This window comes from Dipodomys merriami, unplaced genomic scaffold (assembly GCF_024711535.1).
Source record: "Dipodomys merriami isolate MVZ:Mamm:240054 unplaced genomic scaffold, mDipMer1.0.p SCAF_34, whole genome shotgun sequence".
NCBI classification, from domain to species: Eukaryota; Metazoa; Chordata; class Mammalia; order Rodentia; family Heteromyidae; genus Dipodomys; species Dipodomys merriami.
Genome location: NW_027204937.1, coordinates 16,563,225 through 16,586,534, shown reverse-complemented (window position 1 = coordinate 16,586,534; position 23,310 = coordinate 16,563,225). Strand labels below are relative to the sequence as shown.

The 23,310-nt window shown below is 43.9% G+C and overlaps 1 protein-coding gene across 2 annotated transcripts in view; it reads left to right on the top strand.

The window, feature by feature from the left end:
* LOC138803468 (CTP synthase 1) overlaps positions 1-23,096 on the top strand; it is a 29,844-nt gene extending 6,748 nt beyond the window's left edge. For both annotated transcript variants that reach the window (XM_069987538.1, XM_069987539.1), the window contains exons 3-19: positions 1,314-1,484; positions 3,926-4,026; positions 4,887-5,003; positions 6,551-6,634; positions 7,009-7,089; positions 10,445-10,596; positions 11,652-11,784; positions 12,748-12,836; positions 13,491-13,585; positions 14,130-14,192; positions 18,084-18,127; positions 18,630-18,726; positions 20,104-20,159; positions 20,240-20,336; positions 20,415-20,559; positions 21,175-21,263; positions 22,297-23,096. In XM_069987538.1, coding sequence (XP_069843639.1) covers positions 1,314-1,484; positions 3,926-4,026; positions 4,887-5,003; positions 6,551-6,634; positions 7,009-7,089; positions 10,445-10,596; positions 11,652-11,784; positions 12,748-12,836; positions 13,491-13,585; positions 14,130-14,192; positions 18,084-18,127; positions 18,630-18,726; positions 20,104-20,159; positions 20,240-20,336; positions 20,415-20,559; positions 21,175-21,259 — 1,610 coding nt within the window. In that variant the 3' untranslated portion in view covers positions 21,260-21,263; positions 22,297-23,096. The remainder of the gene's footprint in view (positions 1-1,313; positions 1,485-3,925; positions 4,027-4,886; positions 5,004-6,550; positions 6,635-7,008; positions 7,090-10,444; positions 10,597-11,651; positions 11,785-12,747; positions 12,837-13,490; positions 13,586-14,129; positions 14,193-18,083; positions 18,128-18,629; positions 18,727-20,103; positions 20,160-20,239; positions 20,337-20,414; positions 20,560-21,174; positions 21,264-22,296) is intronic.
* The last annotated feature ends 214 nt before the right edge of the window (positions 23,097-23,310 follow it).

Below are 23,310 nucleotides of genomic sequence, written 5' to 3'. Positions count from 1 at the left end.
CAGAAATCCTGTAACAGACTCAAGAAAAGGTCCATATTTTGGAGGAATTGCTTCTTTTCCCCTTCACTACTGGGGAAAGAATCCAGGGCCTTGTGCCTGTGAGGCATGTGCTTTTTCTCCAGCCGTCAGAGGGAGACTGGATTTAAAGTTTTTGAGGAGAGGATGAGTTCTCTCTCTGATGGGGAGAATATCCTGATTTTGAGCTTATCCCTTGTGATGGTAGAAATGAGTCATTCTAGACAACATCACTGAAATGAAGTTGCAAGGAATGAATGTGAAACAGAAGAATGTGGAACAGGCATTTCATAGTTCTGTTTACCTAAAGTGTTGCTCAGAAGCAGGGTTTTATAATCAACACTACCTTCCTATGCCTACATTATAGTTGTTTGGAATAGCACTGTGCTTCTGACATTATTCTACTCAGGAAGGAGACAGGGCTCTTTCTCGATCTTTCTATGCAGTGCCTTTATTCCCTTGAGGATTGGCATTCTTTCCCTTCATCCCACAGTATTTTTTTTTTTTTAATTTTTTTATTGTAAAGATACTATACAGAGGGTTACAGTTACATGAGTGAGGTAATGAGTACACTTCCTCTTGAACATTGTTACCCCCTCCATTGTTTTCCCCCTACCATCCCCTCCCTCCCTCCCTTCCCCAAGGTTCTTTTTTTTTTTTTTTTTTTTGATTGTGATTAAGTGATTACTTAATTTCCGGAAATTCACAGTATTGTGGAATAATGATGCTCATTTAAAGTCACAAGTTCATTCTAGCTTTCCTGGAGCAAATTGTCTATCACAGTCTGTAATATATAACGGTGCTCATATGTTATATGTTCATCCCACAGTATTTTATAACTTCCTGATAAACAGTGAACTTTAGCTGGAAGTATGAAGTTTCGATTTGGAGGATGTTTGGTCATTTTCTTTTCTTTCCTTTTTTTTTTTTTTGGCCAATCCTGGGGCTTGAACTCAGGGCCTGGCCACTGTCCCTGAGCTTCCTTTGTATAAGGCTAGCACTCTAATCACTTGAGCCACAGCGCCACTTCTGGCTTTTCTGTTCATGTGGTGCTGAGGAATCAAACCCAGGGTTTCATGCATGTTAGGCATTCTCTCTACCACTAAGCCACAATTCCCAGCCCTGGTTCTTTTTCTTTTTCTTTTTCATGACATATTTATTTAGCTTTGTAAAAATAGATTTCTCTGCTTTGTGTCAAATTAATGCAGACTTTGTTCTGGCTTGATGTTTATATTTCAGGACTTAGTTATACCATGGTAAATTTTGACTCACCTCTTTGTACTCACTGTTCACTGCAGGTGAAGTTTTTGTGCTGGATGATGGTGGTGAAGTTGACCTTGATCTGGGGAACTATGAGCGATTCCTTGATATCCGCCTCACCAAGGACAATAATCTGACCACGGGGAAGATATATCAGTATGTCATTAACAAGGAACGAAAAGGAGATTACTTGGGGAAAACTGTCCAAGGTAATACAAATTTATTTATGTTTCAGATTTAAAATCTTAAAATGTGCTTGTGTGGCCCATACCTATAATCCTCTCTACTCTGGAGGCTAAGATGTGAGGATCAGAGGTTCTGCAGCCTGCCAGGCAAAGAAGGTTCTTTTTTTTTTTTTTTTGTGGTTGTGGAGCTACTCAGGGCCTGGGAGCTAACCCTGAGCTCTTTTGTTCAAGGCTAGCACTCTACCACTTGGAGCCATAGTTCTACTTCCAGTTTATGAGTGGTTAATTGGAAATAAGACTTTTCTGCCAAGGTTGTCTTTGAACCAAGATCCTCAGATCTCAGCCTCCTGAGTATAGCTAGGATTACAGAAGTGAGCCACTAGTGCCCAGCCAAAGAAGGTTCTTATTTCCAATTAACCAGCAAAAAAGGTGGAATGGAGGTATGGCTCAAGGGGTAGAGTAACAGCCCTGAACCAAAAAGCCAAGCAAGAAAAGCAAGGCCCTGAGTTTAAGCCCCAGCATTGCCCCATCTCCCCAACAAAAGATAAAAACAAGATGGAGGAAATAAATGAAATGAGGCAAGATATTTGAGCTGAGGAACCAGTCATGAAAAGAGGCCACAGGCCACAGATGCTTCAGTTGGTCAAGTGGAGGGAAGGTTTGTATAGTTGAGGCAGAGTGGTCTTAGGAGACAGTCAGAAAGGTTGGTTAGTTAGTCCTGCTGAACCATGCCAGAAGTTAGGATGTGGCTCTGCTGTGAAGCATTAGAGAGGGTAAATATAGGAATCATGAATTCTGATTTGCAGTCTCGAAAGATCACTTTGACTGCTGTGTATGGATTAGACAATAAATCCTGTGTACCAGCTACTACTGTGCAAACCCAGATTACTGAAATTAAAATATGTTGTTGGCCAGGCACTGGTGGCTCATGCCTGTAATCCTAGCTACTCAGGAGACTGAGATCTGAGGATCATGGTTCAGAATCAGCCAGCGCAGAAAAACCTGTGAGACTCTTACCTCCAATTAACCACCAGAAAACCAGAAGTGGAGCTGTGGCTCTAAGTGGTAGAGCCTTGAGCAAAAAGCTAAGGGACAGCCGGGCGCTGGTGGCTCACACCTGTAATCCTAGCTACTCAGGAGGCTGAGATCTGAGGTTTGCAGTTCAAAGCCAGCCCGGGCAGGAGAGACCGTGAGACTCCTATCTCCAATAAACCACCAGGAAACAGGAAGTGGCGCTGTAGCTCAAGTGGTAGAGCGCTTGCCTTGAGCTGAAGAGCTGAGGGACAGTGCCCAGGCCCAGAGTTCAAGCCCCATGACCGACCAAAAAAAAAAAAAAAAAAAGCTAAGGGACAGCGCTCAGGCCCTGAATTCAAGCCCCATGACCAACAAAAAAAAATGTCTTTGTTTCTTAGGAACTTGTAGTCTGAGCCCAACAACTATGAGTTATTGAGCTCTGGTATGCAAGGGTATTGGCAAACATTTTTACTACTTGATAAAGTAGGACCTGTTACCTCCACTTAGCAGATAGAGAAACTAGGTTTAAGAATAAGTAACCAGATGCTGCTGGCTCATGCCTGTAATCCTACCTATTCAAGAGGCTGAGATTGAGAATTACAGTTTGAAGCCAGCCTAGGCAGGGGAATCTATGAGACTTTTTTTTTGGGGGGGGGGTCAGGTCGTGGGGCCTGAACTCTGAGCCTGGGCGCTGTCCCTCAGCTCTTCAGCTCAAGGCTAGCACTCTACCACTTGAGCCACAGCACTACTTCCAGCTTTTTTTTTCTGCTTATGTGGTGCTGAGGAATCGAACCCAAGGGCCTCATGCATGCAAGGCAAGCGCTCTACCACTGAGCCACCTTCCCAGCCCTCTATGAGACTTGTGTCTCCAATTAACCACCAAAAAGCAAAATGTATAGAGGTATGGCTCAAGTGGTAAAACACCAGCCTTGAGTGAAAAAAAGCCAAGCAAGAGTTTGATACCCTAAGTGCAAGCCCTAGTACTGGCACCAAAATAAAGGTAAATAATTGGGCCAGTGATTCAATGAACTGAGATTTGCATCTAGGCCCCAGATGCTATGCCCTGAAGGCTTGCCTATGCATCAGTGACTTGGAAACAGATCAGGCCAGGGTGCTGGAAAGGCACTCAGGTGTGATGTGCCCACCTCCAGCCTGGGCTGTGAGTAGCAGTAGCAGTGTGGCCATGTGGTCTTTCATGTCTGTGTGCTTCAAGGTGGTTCAGGCGGCTCTCAACTTTGTTCCCTTCTATTGCTTCTGGCCACAACTTAGAAATCTGAGAGAAGGAAGTGTGGCCCAGGTATTTGTTGAGGCCATTTAATGGATGCCTCCTAGGTATTTTTATGATCCAATTGCTACTCTGTCTAGGTTGAGTGTAGCAGTTTAAAACCAAGTATACGTACCTCAGTGAATGCTGCCCAAAAGTAAGTTATAGTTTCTTCTCTCTCCTGCAGTTGTCCCTCACATCACAGATGCGATCCAAGAATGGGTGATGAGGCAGGCACTAATACCTGTGGATGAAGATGGTCTAGAGCCTCAAGTCTGTGTTATTGAGGTTTGTGTGATTTCCAAGTATGTGAACAGTTGCACTCATTCCTCTTCCTTAGTTGGCCATAATGCCTGGTGGGACCATCCCCCGATAAGCTCTTGACTTCTTCTCTGTCTGTAGCATGCTTCTCATGGCAGAAGGGCATGGAGAAGGGCACACGGAAGAATGCAGTTCTCATGCAGTTGATGCTCTTTTTCCAACATGTATGGGTTCATTCAACTCTGACTGCCAGCAGTAGTGACAAGACACATTTTCATCCTTCTCTTGGGGATGGCTGACCTTTGCTTTCTTGTCTTTACTGATTTTTACTGATTTTTTCTTTTTGAGATTGGATCTTGCTGTGGAGCCTAGGTTATCCTGGAATTTGAGATCCTTTTTCCTTCTAAGTGTTGGGATTGTAGTTGTGCATCATTATGCCTAGCCAGACCTTTGCTTTCCTCTTGGCAGAACAGTCATCCCTGAATGGGCTTCCTTTGCTTCCCTTTTCCTTTTCCTCTCTGCTGATCCCAGCTGCTGGATTTCAGTGTCCTTTCAAAATTGGAAAAATCAAAAGTTCCAGTAGTTTGTTTATAACTGGTGCTTTTTAATAGGAAAAGTATAGTAAACTAAGGAAATAAGCCTAGATTTTTTTCTTTGTGGCTCTTTCTTGTTGACCTTTCTCTTGAAATGCCATGGCAAGATCGTAAGAGAATTGTGAGCCTATCCAAAGAGTCATCTTCAGCCCAAAGAAGTGTCTAGTGACTGACATTCTTGGGGAGGGATGTGCATTGACAGTTACTGCTCACGTGGTTGACACAGAGCAGATAAGAGAGGAGGAAACAACCAGGGGAAGGTGCTTGACCTCTAACATGGTACTTCTGTTCTAGCTTGGTGGGACAGTGGGAGACATCGAGAGCATGCCCTTTATCGAGGCCTTCCGCCAGTTTCAGTTCAAGGTCAAGAGGGAGAACTTTTGCAATATCCATGTCAGTCTAGTTCCTCAGGTGAGGCATTTTGACTTAAGGTAAGTTTGACTTTGGGTGACGAGAGGTTGGGTTTTTTTTTTTTTTGGTTGGTTGTGGGGCTTGAACTCTGGGCTTGGGCACTGTCCTTGCGCTCTTCAGCTCAAGGCGAGTACTCTACGGCTTGAGCCACAGAGCCACTTCTGGTTTTCTAGTGGTTTATTGGAGATAAGAGTCTCACAGACTTTCCCGCCTGGGCTGGCTTTTTGAACCGTGATCCTCAAATCTCAGCCTCCTGGGTAGCTAGGATTACAGGCATGAGCCACCGGCGCCTGGCTTTGAGAAGTTGATTTTTATTTATTACCTGGTAATAGTACTTGTAGTTCAAACCCTAGTAAAACTTAGGAAAAAAACAACATGAACAAAAAAATCCAGAAAGCATGTGCACCGAAGCAACTGTCCTAGCAGGCCTGGGAATGCTAACTAATTTTGTAGTCTGGGAAGCAAAGAAGCTGCCCTTTTGGCCCTGCAGAACTTTCACAGGCTCAGGGTTAGTGCCACTAGGTAGTGGGGTGAGGGTAGGGCCTGCCATTGTAGTTGTTCTTTCAGAAGAGGTGTGCACATTAGCCCTGTGGAGGGTTTGGGACAAACCGCCCAACAATGGGAACAATTGAGGGCAGTGATGCTGAACTATAGACACATTATGCTGCGAAGACACCTTGCCTTCTTCCTCTTGGTTCTCAATGTGATCATAGCCAGGCTTGGTCCTTCCACAAGAGAGATAAAAGTCTCCTTTGATGTATGACCAGCTTAGTGAAATGGACAGCACTGTAGTACCCACAGTGATCCTCCTCTTCCCCTCACACAGAGCTTCTAGTTTGCTTTGAAGTGGATTAAGGGAGATAAACTACATGTGTTAAACAAGAAACAAGTGCTCTAAGAAGGGAACATAAGACAGGGAAGAATTCTTGGAGATTAAGAATCGGGTAATAAAGGTGAAAACAAAGTTAAGAGGAAGAAAGTTGAGGAAAGTAGGGCAGAGACCAAAGGACTGAAAGGAGGAGAGAAAAGGAGAATAAGAAAGAAAGAAAGAAGGAAGGAAAGAAGGAAAGAAAGAGAACTAATATCTGAACAATTGGATTTCCAGAAAATAAGAACAGAGACATGAGGGAGGAAGTGTTACCTGAACCTGGGGTCAGCAAACTGTGGCCTAGGGGCTGAGGCTACCTACTGCCTGTTTTAGTAAGATTTTATGGAAATAGAGCCACATCTACTTGTTGATGTGCTGTTTGTGACTATTTTTGCCCCCAAACAGTAAAGTCAGATAGTTGTGACAGACACTATCCTGTTAATAGAAAAATTAACTCTTGCTTTCCTTCCTTCCTTCTCTCCCTTCCTCCTCCTTCCCTCCCTTCCTCCTCCTTCCCTCCCTCCCTCCCTCCCTCCCTTCCCCTCTTCCTCCCTTCCCCTCTTCCTCCCTTCCCCTCTTCCTTCCTTCCTTCCTTCCCTCCCTCCCTCCCTCCCTCCTTCCCTCCCTCCATTTCCTCCCTCCCTCCCTCCTTCCCTCCTTCCTTCCTTTGGTACAATAGCCAAGTTCAACAGGGGAACAGAAGACAAAACCCACCCAGAACAGTGTTCGGGAACTTCGAGGGCTTGGACTTTCCCCAGACCTGGTAAGATTTTCTGATTGCTTGCTTTCACTGGGAAAGTTGAAGTCACACTTCATGACAGGAAGGACCTTAGTCTTCTTGCCAGGCTTTTATGCTGTTGATGGTAGAGAAAATAGATTTAGTGCTTTCCCCTTTTGCTTCTGTAAAAATATTCAGAAACTGAGAAATGCATAGTTGGCTCCTGCAGGTCACTCACTCACTTAATTTGTATTGCCATCCATTTAGGGTTTTCCTCTGCTCTGAAAATAGGTAATATTTTTGTTGATTGTGTGCCTTATTCTGGGAGCTAGCATTTTTGTTCAGCTTCACAATGTTAGGTCTATTTGTTTTAATTCAGTCAGTTTGGTAACCCTTCCTCTTATTTATTTTTACTGCAGGTCGTGTGCAGGTGCTCAAATCCTCTTGACACATCTGTGAAAGAGAAAATATCCATGTTCTGCCATGTGGAACCTGAACAAGTGAGTGGACATTTCCATCTCTGCTTCTAATTGTCGGAAGCCTCTTGACCACAATCAATTTATGAGGCTTGGTGTTGTTAACTTGTAGTTAGCATCACCCAGAACTGACCCCCACTGGCTCTATGAATGACCATCATCTACTTGTGGTTCCTTAAACATCTTTTGTGGTCATCTTTTGCCTCTCTGTGTTCCATTCCTTTTCTTTATGCTCTGTACAGACTAAATTTAATTCACCTAAAGCTCCACTCTAGTTCTATTGCTCTTTTTTTTTCTTTTTTTGACTAGGGCCTTTTGCATTCTAGACAAGTACTTTGCCACTGAGCTACATTCTAAGTTTTTGGTGTTTTAGACAGGGTCTTGCTAAGTAGCCCAGGTTAACCTAATACTCAATGATCGTCTTGCCTCAGCCTCCTGAGTGCTCTGGCTCTGCTTTTGTACCTGCTAGTAATTTCTGTCAAGACTCTGCTCAGTTCTTGTGGCAGTGTTGCATTCGTTTTTTGTCAAATCATTTTGTATAGCTAGACATAGTATCGTCTGACAAGCCTTATGTGTATCTTCTTCAACCCTCAGGACTCATCACTTCTCTGGACTTAGTGACACATGCTAGTTAGTGTGAATCTAGATGTGTGTGTACAAATATGTGCATGGGCATGTATGCACGTATTGTGTGTTTATGTGTGTTTCCCCTCACAGGCTGTGACAACTTCTGGAAGGAAAGGGCCATGGCATTCAACCTTATGTATCTGGTGTATAGGTTCTTGTATACCTTTTAATCTGTTTGTAATTTATTTATTTTTTTGTTGGTCATGGGGCTTGAACTCTGGGCCTGGGCGCTGTCCCTCAGCTCTTCAGCTCAAGGCTAGCACTCTACCCCTTGAGCCACAGGGGCACTTCCAGTTTTCTGGTGGTTTATTGGAGATAAGAGTTTCATGGCTTTTCCTGCCTGGGCTGGCTTTGAGCCACAATCTTCAAATCTCAGCCTCCTGAGTAGCTAGGATTATAGGTGTGAGCCACCGGCACCTGACTTGTTTGTAATTTATTAATAGAGGTAACTTATGGTGCGGAAAAATCCAAAACTTGGGAACCTGTAATGTATCTTAAGTGTGGTGCTTATTGTGGAAATTCTAGTGATGCCAACTTGGGGTTGTGTATCAGTCATTGTATTAGTTACCTTTTGAACACCATAATAGTGAGGTAGCAACTTAGTAAAGAAAAAAGTTTAGAAAAGAAAAGAGATTTAGTTTTCTGTTTGGGAGGCTGCATGTCCACACAGCATAGGTCCAGGAAGGCCAATGACAGAGCATGTATGGAGGAAGGATCCAATCACCAGTGAGGAAGCAGAGAGAGGGTGGGGCCAGGTTGCTTGTGAGAATCCAAAGGTTCAAAAGAAAAATACCTTTTTGAGGGCAGAGCCCCCCCAAGGGCTCAAGCTTTACAGGAGCTACAGCACCTTGCCATACTGCCATCCCTGGTCCAAAACTCCAATCATGTGATCCCTTGGGAATGCCAAACCATTTCAAACCATAGCTTGAAGCAGACTAGAAGGGAAGTAGAAGTTGAGGAGTTTCAGGACACAGTTAAGAAAAGTTTGTCTTACTACTGGACGGTTTGAGGATGAGGAGTGCCCAGCTGGTCTGAGGAGTGAACAGTGCAGTTGGTGGTTAAAGTAAGAGTAATCTACTTAAGAGATTTTGAGGTCAGGGGAGAGCAGTGTGAGAAACCATTGGCCTTGCCTTGGTGTGAAGAGAGCAGAAGGAAAGGCCGTGCTGCTTACCTTGATAGCCTACTTCTCCAAGATGGTTCAGGCCTCAGTGTAGGCCAGGGCCCTGGGGTGTGACTCCTGAGCCAGAAGTTCAGTTGGGCAGAGGGGTTCTGTTTCATACTGAAGTCATGAATGCACAGAAATTTTGTTTTCTCAACAGTCCTTTATTGTGCACTTTAATTATTTTGCATATTTTCTAGCAAATGAAATCAATTCAGTTCTGTAGCAGAGTTGCTTTTCACTAAAGGTATTCACTATTAAAAACATGGCAAGTAGCTGGGTGCTGGTGGTTCGTGCCTGTAATCCTAGCTACTCAGGAGGCTGAGATCTGAGGATTGTGGTTCAAAGCCAGCTGGAGTAGGAAAGTCTGAGATTTATCTCCAATTAACCACCAGAAAATCAGAAGTGGAGCTGTGGCTTAAAGTGGTAGAACACTAGCCTTAAGCAAAAAGAGCTCAGGGACAGAGTTGAGCCCTGAGTTCAAGACTCACAACAAAGTTTTGTAGTTTTAGATCTTGCATGATCTATTTTGAATTTATAATTGTTTATAATAATGTAAGGTAAGGATTGGAATTTATCTTTTTTATATATGAATATCTAGCCCCATTTCTTTAGGACTAGCCTATGGTGAGGTCTGTCTGTCTATCATCTATATCTGTGTGTATGTGTTTCTTTGTGTGTATAATGCTGGGGATTAAATCAATTCTTACTGTTTTTCTTTAATTTGTGATACTGGGGTTTGAACTTAGGGCTTTGTGCTCCCTAGGCAATTTACTCTACCACTTGAGCCATGGTATCAGCTCAATTTGCTTTAGTTAGGATCTTGCATTTTTTGCTTGGATTGTGATCTGACTTACACCTACCACATAGCTGGTATAACAGATGCAGATACTGTGTCTACTCTTTATTGGGAGGGTGAGGGGCTAGATGAAGTTTTGTTAACTCTTTGCCTGGGCTGGCCTTAAAGTGTGATATCCCCACAATGTCTGCCTCCTGAGTAGCTGTGATTATAGGCATGCATCACTGTGATCCTGTCTTACTGCTGAGATTACAAGTTTGTATCACCACACCAGTGCTTCCCTTTCTTTTTTTTTTTTTTTTTTATTTTTTTTATTGTGAAAATACTGTACAGAGGGGTTACAATTACATGGGCAAGATAATGAGTACATTTCTTATCAAGCATTGTAGCCTCCTCCTTTGTTTCCCCTTCCCATCCCTTCCCATCCTCCCCCTGCCCCCCCAATCCTCCCCGCTCCCCCGCCCAATGCTTTCCTTTCTTAGCCTCCTTCTGTCCCCTCCCTCCCTCCCTCCCTCCCTCCCTCCCTCCCTCCCTTCCTTCCTTCCTTCCTTCCTTCCTTCCTTCCTTCCTTCCTTCCTTCCTTCCTTCCGGATTTGGGTATCCATGTTCATAAAAGCCAATAATTTTCTAATCATTCTTCTTGAGTCAGTTTTGGCAATTCATCTTTTTCTAGAACATGACCTTTTTCCGTTTCCAAACTGAGAATTTTTTTTCCAGTCACATTACTAGTAGGAGGCCATCGCCCGGTTTGTTCTTGTTAGAGCACTAATAATTTGTTTTTGTTGTTTGAACAGGTGATCTGCGTCCATGATGTCTCATCCATATACCGGGTCCCCTTGTTGTTAGAAGAGCAAGGGGTTGTGGACTATTTCCTTCGGAGGCTGGATCTTCCTATTGAGAGGCAGCCACGAAAGATGCTGATGAAGTGGAAAGAGATGGCAGACAGGTCAGCCTCCCAGGAGCTGGCAGTGCCAGCCTTCTTGCTTTTTTGTCACACTGCAGAGGATTAATTTATGCTGGAGCCCCTCAGGCCTTGAAAAGGCCTGTATGTTTAAAAAGTGCTCCGAGTGCTGGGGATGGATTCTGTTGCACAGCACAGATGAGGTTCTTGCAGGGCTTGGCCAGTTCCCAGTTTTCCAGGCAGTGAGTTCAATTACATACATTTGTCTGTTATCACACAGATAGCCAGCACACACGCATCCAGTGGCAGTTGGTCAGCCTGCATTCCTCAAACACAGGTGAATGGCTGGTCTTGCCTGGAGTACTTCTAATTAGCTTTGCTGATTTCTGAGCTATGCTTGATAATACAGAAAAGAATCAGCAGGGAAGTTCTGCCACCATCTTCTCCTAAAGCTCTGTTGTTCTCTGATTCTGAGATAGTTCCTCAGAGCAAGGTATGGTTCACTGTGGTGACAGCAGTGTCACCATGACAGCAATATAAACCCGTGCAGAAGGGTGCATTTATTCCATTGCTTGGTGGCAGTTATTTTCATCTTGATGTTTTTTCCCTTTTAGTCTTCATTTATGTGTATATTTTTACATGAAGCTACCCAAGTGATCCACAGTTTTATTGCCCTAATTTTATAAAACATAATCGTTTTGCTGTTACTAATTATACTTTACAATAGAAATTGGGTAGAGCTTTCTTTTGTAAATATTCTATAATTTCACTTTTCTTTTTATCATATTAACTCTTGTGAATTGTCTGTTCATGTCTGTTTAGTTCCCCAGCCCCTTTGAGATTGAGATATTTTTAAAAACATTTCTGTGAGATTTTGAATCTGTCTCTTTACAAGGGTTTCTCTAATCTTACTTTCTTTACACGTCCTGCCCTGTTCTGAAGGTTGCTTCCTTTTGACCTGTTTGTACACAGCCCTCAAGTGATGTTCACTCCCACTGGATTCTTCCTAGGCATATTTTTCCTGTATAACAAAAGCCATTATGGTCTCATGAAGGTGTGTACATTCCAAATTGTTGAGTGTTTCTTGACTTGTTTGCTAGGTATGATCGCTTGCTGGAAACCTGCTCGATTGCCCTTGTGGGCAAATACACCAAGTTCTCGGACTCCTATGCCTCTGTCATTAAAGCTCTGGAGCATTCTGCATTGGCCATCAACCACAAGTTGGAAATCAAGGTAAAGGAGTGATGCAGGTGTAGCCAAGAGGCAAACGGAAGTAGTTGGTGTTTTTGTGGATGATGCATGCATATCTGTTCTATGTTTTTGAAGCCCTGGATTTCTTTTTAGTGATAAGAAACTTGATTGGCTTTGGGCTCTGAGAAAACAGAAGTTTCTGGAAATAGCAAAGAAAAAGTGGTCAGAGTAGATACAGAGAGAAACCAAGTGCCTGGATCTGAATCCCAGTGCCCATGGGCCTGGCAGGTAGAGGCATGTTGCCATTGAAAACCTTCCCTGTATCTGTTCTGCCTGGGTCATGACAGGCAGAGCTGAGCCGGTGGTGTGTTGGGACACAGCCTTGCCCATCTCTACAGGTGACAATAGAGTATCAGCAATTGGATTGTGGAGTAGCTATACAATGAAAAACTACTCAGCAATAAAAAACCAACCAGATAAATGTAGTGTTGGATCTCAAAAACATATTGAGTAAACCAAGACAGACACACACCAAAAACTACATATTGTTTGGCTTTATTCATATGCGTTTTTGAAGACAAACTAAACTAAGAAGTTAGCCTCTGGGGTTGTCTGGAGTGGGAAGCAGAGAGGGAATTGCAGATTGGCAGATGGGGAGTTTTGGGATAGTGGTACTTTATCTTGATTGAGGTGGTGGTCATACCTTCATGTCTGTACATGGACAAACCACGAAGGCATGCACTTAAAAAGGTTTTACCTTATTGTATGTGGATCATACTTCATACAGATGAAAATGGGGTAACCGGGCATGGGGGGGAAGTTGAACAGAAGATACTTTGCAGTGGCTTAGCAGAGATAAGATTTTGAAGCTCGTTTTAAAATAAAGTTAAAATTTTAAATTATTATTAAATTTAAATATGTTATGACTTGAAAACCAAAACGGAGGGAGGTGGGACATTGGTAATGACACATAAAAGTCACCAGCTGCTTGTTGTCTCCCTGCAGTACATTGACTCCACAGACCTGGAACCCAGCACTCTGCAGGAGGAGCCGGTACGCTACCACGAAGCATGGCAGAAGCTCTGCAGTGCTCAGTAAGTGTGGGCTCTGCCCATGCGTTTGTTGATATCATGGTCTTGTCTGCTAGTGCTAAGCAACCTATTTGTTAAACGTCTTTTCATTATTACACAGATGACCTATTGTGTGACTTAAAAAACACAGCCTAGGAAGTGGCGCAGTGGCTCAAGTGGTAGAGCGCTAGTCTTGAGCTGAAGAGCTGAGGGATAGCGCTCAGGCCCAGAGTTCAAGCCCCATGACCGCACACACACACACACACACACAGCCTACCAATACTGTTAAATATAAATCAGGCGACTGAGATCTGGGGCAAGAAAGTCTATGAGACTCTTATCAACCTAAAAGCCAGAAATGGAATTGTGGCTCTAAGTGGTATAATGTTAGCCTTGAGCACAAAAGCTCAAGGACAGTGCCTAGACCCCGGAGTTCAAGCCCCAGGTCGGCAAAAAAAGAAAATTATGCACAAAGTACTTGTGTCAAGTGCAGTAGCACCATTATAGTTCTTATGTGCCCATATTCAGAGTTTCACTTAGCTAAGTTTGTAGTGTTACCAATGCAGCTACTTGGCGGTCTCCAAGTAACTAAGAGGAAACCAGTCACTCCACCATGGCTGCTTTGAGGTTACTATGGGCTGGGTAGAGCCCAATGCCTTGTGGTTTTCTCTCGTGCAGTGGAATACTGGTTCCAGGAGGATTTGGTGTTCGAGGGACAGAAGGAAAAATCCAAGCAATTGCCTGGGCTCGGAAACAGAAAAAGCCTTTTTTGGGTAAGGTGCTTTGCCATGCCCTCCTTACTCTGTGGAGGAAGGAGGAAGAGAAGGTACCCAGAGGAAGAGGTGGGGCCAGGGTATAGGGAAACTAAGTCACAGACACAGTGCCTCGACTCACATGCTGTCTGTTGAATGAGAATGGAAAGCCTCTGGTTCTCTTGGGGAGAAATGTAGGCTGTTTAAATGGAGTTGATGAGCACATGTAGATAGCTTAGAATTGTGGGAGAATGAACTATCGATTAGGAATTTACAGAACTATGAGATGGAGTTTAGTTAATTTCCAGCTTCATCAATTGTAAATGAGAATTGAATGAGTGAAGGTAAGGAAAGCTGAATGTTAAAGTACTGGGTGGAATATTGCCTCTTTCTCAGGCTGACTATAGAACCTAGAATCTTCATGGACAGATAAATCAGCTAGCACAGGAGCCAGGGGGTGCTTGTGCATGTGGGAAATGACCTTGCATGACACAGTCCTTGGCAGCCTAGGGGTGTGTGTGGGAACTGCTTCTCTCAGTTTCATTTGCTTTTCCCTGTTTGGAAGGTGTGTGCTTAGGAATGCAGTTGGCTGTGGTTGAATTCTCAAGAAATGTGCTGGGATGGCAAGGTAAGTGCGTTTGGACACTGATTCTGGTGTAACTATTCCCAAGTGGCTGAAATGGTGTGGCATGTTGGTGGCTGGGAGCAGGGCTGCTTCTCCCACCAAAGTGCCACAACCTCCTCCACACAGCTGAGCCAGATGTCCTTTGGCTCCTGCAGCTCCTGTTCTGGTGCCCAGCAGGAAGCCCCTGGCCTACCAGGCCTGCATAGTAGTTAGAAACAGACTCTGGGGCTGAAGGAAGGACCTGGACTCTAGTTCTGGCTTTATCTCTTAGGATGCTGATTTTAGGCAACTTGCCTAGCTTTCCTGGGGCTTTGTTTCTTCTGTAGATTGGGAGGAAAAATATGGGACCACCTACTTCCCAGTTAAAAAATTTGGTGAAATAATGCATGCACACCATCCCTAGCAGTGTGGGCAAATTGGAAATGCTAAAACATCAGATCTATCTACGAACTGTAGATCACTGCAGTGACCACCTGAAAACTCACTGGCTTTAACAGCCTTGGCTGTTCACCTCTCACTGTTCTCTGGATGATTCCGCTGGATGTTTTCAGTACGGGACCAAAAGGTTATTTGTACTGAAATCATTTACTTACTTTCTGACATAGCAGTTTAGAGCAGGGCAGCATATGAGATGCTGAGAGTAAAAGTAGAAGTCAAGCACAACTCCTCACAGATATAATCCCAGCACTTGGGAGGTGGAGACTCATGGTTTCAGGTGAGCACTCAAAAAAAAAGTTAGCAAGGCTCTTTCTCAAAGAATACACTGGGCCAACATTTTGGTATATGCCTGTGGTTCCAGCTGTGCAGGCAGCAGGGTTAAGATGATCGCAGTCTGAGGTCATTGCTGGGAAAAATGTACAAGAGTCTATCTGAAAACTAAAGCTTAAAAAGGTTGGGGGCATGGCTCAAGGGTGAGGCCTTGAGTTGAAACCCTAGTATTCCCCCCCAAAATCAAATACGATTGTAAGAATGTAAGAACTGTTGTAATGGACACATTTAAATAATTTTTTATTGAGATTAACTAATTACATAAATTTCACGAATTTCATAGTATTGTGAGATAGGGATACTTAAGTCAGATACATTTTAACCTTCACAAGGCAAATTGTCATTATGGTCTATAATGTTTGTGAATTCTATGAGCTTTGACAATACAACTTTTTAGATTACACTTTTTAGATCCATTCATCTATAGTGGGGCATCTGGGTTGTTTCCATATCTTGGCTGTTGTGAACAGTACTACAATGAACATGAAGGTGCATGTGTCCTGTATCCTGGTTCCTGTTGCTCAGGGTAGTTACCTAGGAGTGGTATGGCTGGGTCATAGGAGAGGTTTAGCTTTCTGAGGTAACTCCAGACTGCTTTCCAAAGTGTTTTTTAAGTGTACGTTCCCACCAGCAGTGTAATAGGGTTCCTTTTTCTCCACATCATTTGTCATTAGCTGAATTTAGGATGTAGGCCATTCTGACCGGGGTAAGGTTGTATCTAAGGGTTGTTTTTATTTACATTTCCTTTACATCCAGGGATGATGAACATTTCCTCATGTGTTTCTTTGCCATTTTTATCTCTTCTTCTGAGAAGTCTCTCTTTAGCTCCCTTGCTAATGATTAGTTTGTTAGATTTGGGAGAGATTAGTTTCTTGAGTTCCCTGTATATAATGGATATTAGGACCTTGTCTGATATATTGCTGGTAAATATTTTTTCCCAGTTAGTTGGCTGTCTTTCTAGTTTGGTAGCTATGTCTTTAGCTGTGGAGAAACTTTTAATTTTAAGGTAGTCCCATTTGTTGAGTCTCTCTCTAATTTTTGTGACCCTGGGACTCTGTTCAGGAAGTTCTTCCTGCCTGTGTCTGTAAGTTCAAGTGTCTCTGCTACTCTGTCTGCAGTAGTTTCAGTTCCAGGTTTGATGTTAAGATTTTTAATCCATTTTGAGTTGATATTAGTGCATGGTGAAAGGCTAGGGTCCACTTTTAGTTTTCTGCATGTGGCCGCCCAGTTTTCCCAGCACCAATAGTTGAAGAAGTTATGCTTCTTCTACTGTATGTCTTTGGCTCCTTTGTCAAATATCAGCTGACTATAGGTATGTGATTTAATTTCTAGATCTTCTAATCTGTTCCGTTGGTCTTCAGGCCTGTTTTTGTGCCAATAGCAAGCTGTCTTTGTTATGGCTCTGTAGTAGAGCTTGAAATCTGGTATCGTGATCCCTCCTGCAGTATTTCTTTTGCCTAGAATTGCTTTGGCTATTCTAGGTCTTTTGTTGTTCCATATGAATTTTTGGATTGTTTTCTCTATTCAGTAAAGAAAGACATTGGGATTTTGATGGTTATTGCACTGAATTTGTATATCATTTTTGGCAGTATGGACATTTTCACTATATTCTGCTTATCCAGGAACATGGAAGGTCTTTCCATTTCCTGGTGTTCTCTGTGATTTCTTTCTTTAGGCTTTTATAGTTTTCATTAAGTAGTTCCTTTACATCTTTGGTTAGGTTAATTCCTAGATATTTTATTTTTTTTGAGGTTATTGTGAATGGGGTTTTTCCCTTGATTTCCCTTTCTGCTTGTACACTGTTGGTGTACAAAAAGGCAAATGATTTTTGTGGGTTGATTTTGTATCCTTCTACTTTGCCAAATCTCTAGGAGTTTGGGGGTCGTTATGGTATAATATGTCATCTGCAAATAGGGATGGTTGAATTTCTTCCTTCCCTATGGGGATCCCTTTACTGTCCTTTCTTGCTTTAGCTAAGATTCCAGAACTATATTGAAGAGGCGTGGAGAGAGTGAGCATCCTTTCCTTTGGTTGTAGTTTTTCCCTGTTTATTATAATATTGGCTGTTGGTCTGTTGCATATGGCTTTTATTGTTTTAAGGAATGTTCCTTCTATTCCTATTTTCTCCTGAGCTTTTAACATGAATGGATGTTGTATTTTATCAAAAAGCCTTTTCCACGTCAATGGAGATAATCATGCCACCGTGTCCTGAGATGATTGTGGGCTGGGCCGGGTGGTGGTGGGGGCTCCGGGTCTGAGTTTCATGGTCTGTGTCTCTGGTTATTCAGTCCGGGTCTGGCACTATGTGCATTTTCTGCGCTGGCATTCTATGGACTGCTGTGGCTTTGGGGTCCCTGGCGACTTCAGGACAGGTCACTTTGTCGGTTTGGCACAGAGTCACGCTGACAGCAAGGGATGGGGGAAGGGTCTTCGTGCAGTTTCTGAGCTCCAAGATTTCTGTCTCTGTTTACCCTTTCTGGGTCCGGCGCGAGTACCTTGGGAGTCTTCTGTGGTGGTGGTCTATGGACCACTGGCTCTCAAATAATTGGTTTTGATTTCTCAATTTTGTACAGCTTAACTTCCCAGAAAGTTAAAGGCTTCATGGAAAAAATTCACCTGTTTGTATTGAATATTGGATATTTTAAAATGCTGTGTCTAGCTTGTGTGCGTGTGCGTGTGTGTGTGTGTGTGTGTGTGTGTGTGTGTGCGCGCGCGTGTGTGCGTGTGTGCGCGTGCGTGCGTGCGTGCGTGCGCATGTACTGCTGGTCCTGGGGCTTGAACTCAGGGCCTGGGTACTATCCCAGTTTTTGTGCTCAATGCTAATACTCTTACCACTTAAGTCACAGCTCCACTTCTGGGTTTTGTTTTTTATTTAATGGTTAATTGGAATAAGTTTCATAGACTTTCTTGCCCAAGGCTGGCTGTGAACTGTGATCCTTGGATCTCAGCCTTCTGAGTAGCTAGGATTACCAGCATGACCCACTGATGCCTACCTTGTTCCCTAGTTATTATGGTCTTTGACCTTAAACTGGGGGAAATCATGAGTCAGTACTTAGCAATGAAGCTACTACAAGTAATCAGTTTTGTTTTAACTATTTTCATAACTCAAATACTTTACTTTTTCAGATGCCAATTCTACAGAGTTTGACCCTAAGACCAGTCATCCTGTGGTGAGTCAAGTGTTTGAATCTCCCAGAACTCAAAAGGAGTAGAAGGGCATTCATGACATAGTTGATGGCGGAGACAGGCAGTGAGGCCATGTGGCTGCCTCCTGAAGAATGTTCCCTTTGGGAGTACTCTGACACTGTGTCTAAGACCTAACAGATAAGAACATTGAATTTTCACCATTAGTCTTCATTCCTTAGTCTTCATTCCTTACTTATCTTTCCCACAGGTGCAGCCACCTAGAGGGGATCTTGATCTTGATGGAAATAGCTCTCTCCCTGCCTCCTGTAACAACCTTAGGAGGCATATTTATGTATGAATGTAGTACATGCCAGTCACTGTTCTTGCCACTTTATGCTCATTGATTTGCATTATTCCCAGCAGTAAGGCTGGATATGCAGAGCCTCCTTATGGGGGTGCTTCATTGGAGGAAGGAGGTCTTATCTCCTAATGGAAGCCAAGTTTAGTAGTTTGTTTGTTTGTTTGTTTGTTTCTGAAAATCTCCAGGTCATAGATATGCCAGAACACAACCCGGGGCAGATGGGCGGAACCATGAGGCTGGGCAAGAGGAGAACCCTGTTCCAGACCAAGAACTCAGTCATGAGTAAGAGCTGCCCCACATTGGCCTATCCAGGACGTGGGGCTTAGGGTGGTGCTGTGGCTAAGAAGAGCCAGTATGGCTTTTTCTGTTTTTTTTTTTTTTTTTTTTTTTGGGGGGGGGTGGGGGTTCAGTTGTGAGGCCTGAACTCTGGGCCTGGGCGCTGTCCCTCAGCTCTTCAGCTCAAGGCTAGTGCTCTACCACTTGAGCCACAGCACCACTTCCGGCTTTTTTTCTTTTTGCTTATGTGGTGCTGAGGAATTGAACCCAGGGCCTCAGGCATGCAAGGCAGGTGCTCTACCACTGAGCCACCTTCCCATCCCCAAGGGTGGCTTTTTCTTGTTCTTGCTTGCATTTCTCAAGTTCATGTCCTTTTAGGATGTATTGTCTGTGCAGGGCAGCAAGGTGGGTCTCAGAGGTTATTGGCCTGGCCTTGGGCCTGTGTGTGTGTGGGGGGGGAGGGTGGGCAGTAAATAAATCTAGGTTCATTGCACTGTTAATTTCTACTATGAAGGTGAACTGTGTGGAACTTGTTTTTTTTTTTTTTTTTTTTGTCGGTCATGGGGCTTGAACTCTGGGCCTGGGCACTGTCCCTCAGCTCTTCAGCTCAAGGCTAGTGCTCTACCACTTGAGCCACAGCGCCACTTCCAGCTTTTTCTGTTATGTGGTGCTGAGGAATTGAACCCAGGGCCTCATGCATGAAAGGCAAGCACTCTACCACTGAGCCACCTTCCCAGCCCACTGATGATTTTTTTTTAAAAAATCCTTACAAAGTACTAATAGAAAATAAAAATTTTTGAGAAATTTGAGAAGAAAAAATAGTTGAGAAAATTGCTGTAAGGCAGGCTTTTTTTCCCTGCCTACTGGGAACATTCTGCCTTTAGTCCATCAGCAGAAGCACCTGGCATCTATCTGGGGGAATCTAAGGCAGCCTAGTTTGCGAGTCTCTAGGCCACACAAACATCTGTCAATAAAGCAGCCATTTGCATAGGTAGAGCCTGTTTGCCTAGAGCTCCAGGTGCTGATGATCTTCGACATCCTTAGAGGTTTGTGTAGCTCTGTATGATCTCCTTTCTTCACACTATTCTTTGGGTACTGGCCACTTGGTAGGTCCTGGTCTGTTCTTTAGGCTGTGTCTAGCAGCAGAATGCTTTGTCTTTGAGCAGTTCTGCATTTGAGGGGGTTTGGAAAGCCTGTTTCTCTGAAGCCTGAGAATTAGTTGAAGCTGTGCCTAGAGCAACTAACCAAGTTTGGTTGGCAAGGTTAATATGGCCTGGCTATGTGGACATTAAAGTGAACCAGGAAGTAGAATGCGGTTGTGAATAAGTCCTTGGTAAAATCAGAAGTCTTCCAGCCAGCCTGATTTTTTTTCCCCCACCTCAGGGAAACTTTATGGAGATGTGGACTACTTGGAAGAGAGACACCGACACCGATTTGAGGTGAATTACGCAATCGTATCCCTTCCTTTCTACTACTCTAGAAAGATGGTAACGGGGGCCTAATAGTTCTGCTTCACCAGGTGAATCCAGTCTTGAAAAAGTGCTTGGAGGAGCAAGGCTTAAAGTTTGTTGGCCAAGATGTTGAAGGCGAGAGGATGGAGATTGTGGAGCTGGAGGGTGAGTACCTGGACAGTGAAGATTTTGTCTCATGCTAATGTACAACATACATAATGGATCCTTTTGAATTTGTTTCAGATCATCCTTTCTTTGTTGGGGTTCAGTACCACCCTGAGTTCCTGTCCAGGCCCATCAAGCCCTCCCCACCCTACTTTGGCCTTCTCCTGGCCTCTGTGGGGCGTCTCCCACATTACCTCCAGAAAGGCTGCAGGCTTTCTCCCAGGTGGGTGGGGACACTGCTTCAGTAACAAATGCCTCATCTTCTCTTGCCCCTAAACTGGCCGTGGGGGGGAGTGGTGGCGGGGGAGGGGGGGAGACATGGTCATACCATGTATTGCAGTGAGGTGTCACTTAGTGAATCCCTAAGAAGAACTGGGCGGTGTCCATAGATGGGTGCCATATGTTCCTCACATTTCCATGGAGTCTTCCCATGGAGTCTTTTAAGCTGCTCCTCTTCATGTTGGCCAGACCCCTTCTCTGCAGTGGTCAGGTTCTGGTGATGAGGCTGAACAGATCGTGTTTGGCAGAGGACCCCTTGGGTCCATGTTAAAGAAACTTTGGGTTTCCATGAGGAGTGGGCTCCAACCAGTGGATTTATTTCCCATTGCTGCCATTATCCAGATCTGGCTGCTATGGTTAGCAGATCAAGACTGAAAGAAAATGGTTATCTCTCCTAATTAAAACAAACAAATCCCTCTGTGGTCTCAGAACCGTTTGTGGTCAACAGATGTCTGCTGTGTTGAGGACACATGTCCCTGTAGTAATGGCAGCTACAAAGCAGGGAGTTAGAAGTGAGATTCTGGTGAGAGATGAGGAATAAACCTTATACATCCTACAGGGACACCTACAGTGACAGAAGTGGGAGCAGCTCCCCCGACTCGGAAATCACTGAGCTCAAGTTTCCATCGATAAATCATGATTGATCTGGTAATGTGATACCTTCAAACTTTAGTTTTAAAAAAAATGGCAATAACATTGTAATACTATCATGCATTTGGTGGTGGTAAGGCCAGTGTGGGTATTAGCTGGCCACTCCACATCATTCTCTGGGTACTTCTGGGGACTCATTTCAGCATGCAGGTTCTCTGGAGCCAACTAGGGGAAGTGTTTAGGCCCCTCTATAAATCTGGATATGTGTAGTAGTGGGCCTTACAGTTATGGCATGTCATTTCATAGGGCCTCAAGGTCTTAACTGGAAGTGCTTCAGAACTGACACTGCTTGTACCCAGCTTGGTCCAGTTATTGAACAGACTTTGAATGTCTGTCTTGACAGTGATAGCATTAGTGAGTATAAAGTTGAAGTAACTATGGGCACTGTTGTAGAAATCTGTTTATAGTGTTGGCTGTTGACAGAATGAATTGCAGATTCTGAGGGGCCCAGAAGGCAGAGAGGGCACCAGGAATCTAGGGTCTGAGTGAGATAGTTTCTGCCCTAAGGCATGGGGTGGGCAGCCCTATCTGGATCCTGTGTCCCAGGCATCCTTCTCTAGAGGGGCTCTGATGCTGACCCAGTGGCTGGTCTGATGCTATGATCTTGACTGATTCCCCTTGTACCTTGTTGATTGGCTGCTTGACCTGGGCTAACTTTAGAGAGGTGAGCAGGCTGCTTGCTCTGCTAGGTGTGCATGTGATACCATGTCCTCACTAATATCCCACACTAAGGGGTTTTGCTATAGGCTGCTTGTTTGATCTAAGAAACGGATGAGAGAAAGGATAGTAACAGTAAAGGCATTTGGATAATTACATGGAGACTTACCCACTGGTGGGCCTGAAGCTGTGGGAAGAGTGCTTATATTTAGGCAAAGGAGAGGTCACTGCAAGGTCTTTGTGTGATTCTGTAGAATTTAGAAATATAGCTCCAACTACTGTTCTATTAAAAATAGCTTCTCAGCGCTGCTGAGGATATTCTAATGTTTCTATGTTAACAATCATGTAATTGCTCTTTTGTTTTTTTAAACAGGAATGATTCTTCAAGAGACTCTGACTTTGATAGAGTTTACAGCTATGATTTTACACTCAGCTTTTGACACTTCCTTTAAATTATGTTTCTTATTAAGATTATTTTATTATGGGGAAAGATATTTGGAAACTTTGTCACTTGCATGTCCCATCACTTACTGGCTACTTCATGATGTACTTGCCTGTCATGTAGCACATTTCTGCACAATCTGTGAGTTTCCTAAGACAAGCTGGATGTTTGGATGGGAACTGATAATGGGTGGGCTGGTAGAAGCCCATGGACCACCTTGCTTCTCCAACTACCTCGTGTCACTGTGGATTTGAGTGCCACGTGGACTCACCAAACACTTGATCATTTTAGCCAGTATGTCTCACACTTGGTGCCAGTAACTATGGTCATTGCCTCTCAGAGCAGTGAGACCAGAGCTACTGCTCCTGACCCAAAGGGACATTCAGTTCAGTGTCACATGAAACAGCAAGATATCTGTATCTCTCAAGTGGGATGTAAAGACCCTAAGCCTTTGTGCTTTCTATTCTTGGGGCTGGGAACACTCCTTGCATCAAGGGGTCACTTAAAAAGCCAGAATCTTTTTGGGAAAAATTGCCTATAAAGCCCTCTCATGTTGACAGCTTTGACCCGAGGGTACTTTTTCTTCCAGAACGGTGTTAACTTCAGTTGAAATGCAATATGAAAAGTTATTTTCTTAGCGTGATGTTAACAGTGGGATGGCCAAGTGCCTATTCTATTCTGACTGGACTCAATGTTATACTCCTAACTTAAATAAATAATTCAGAATCAAAGGCAGCCTTCATTTATTGTTTTTATTGTTAGCCAGGCAGGGAAATTAGAGGCCTGAACTATTGGGTGCCTGTGTTTGGGCATTGAGCCAGGGTTCTTCCAGGGGTATAGCCTCCAGTGAGTGATCTGATGTTTAAAACTAAGAGACAGCCGGACGCTGGTGGCTCACGCCTGTAATCCTAAGCTACTCAGGAGGCTGAGATCTGAGGATCATGG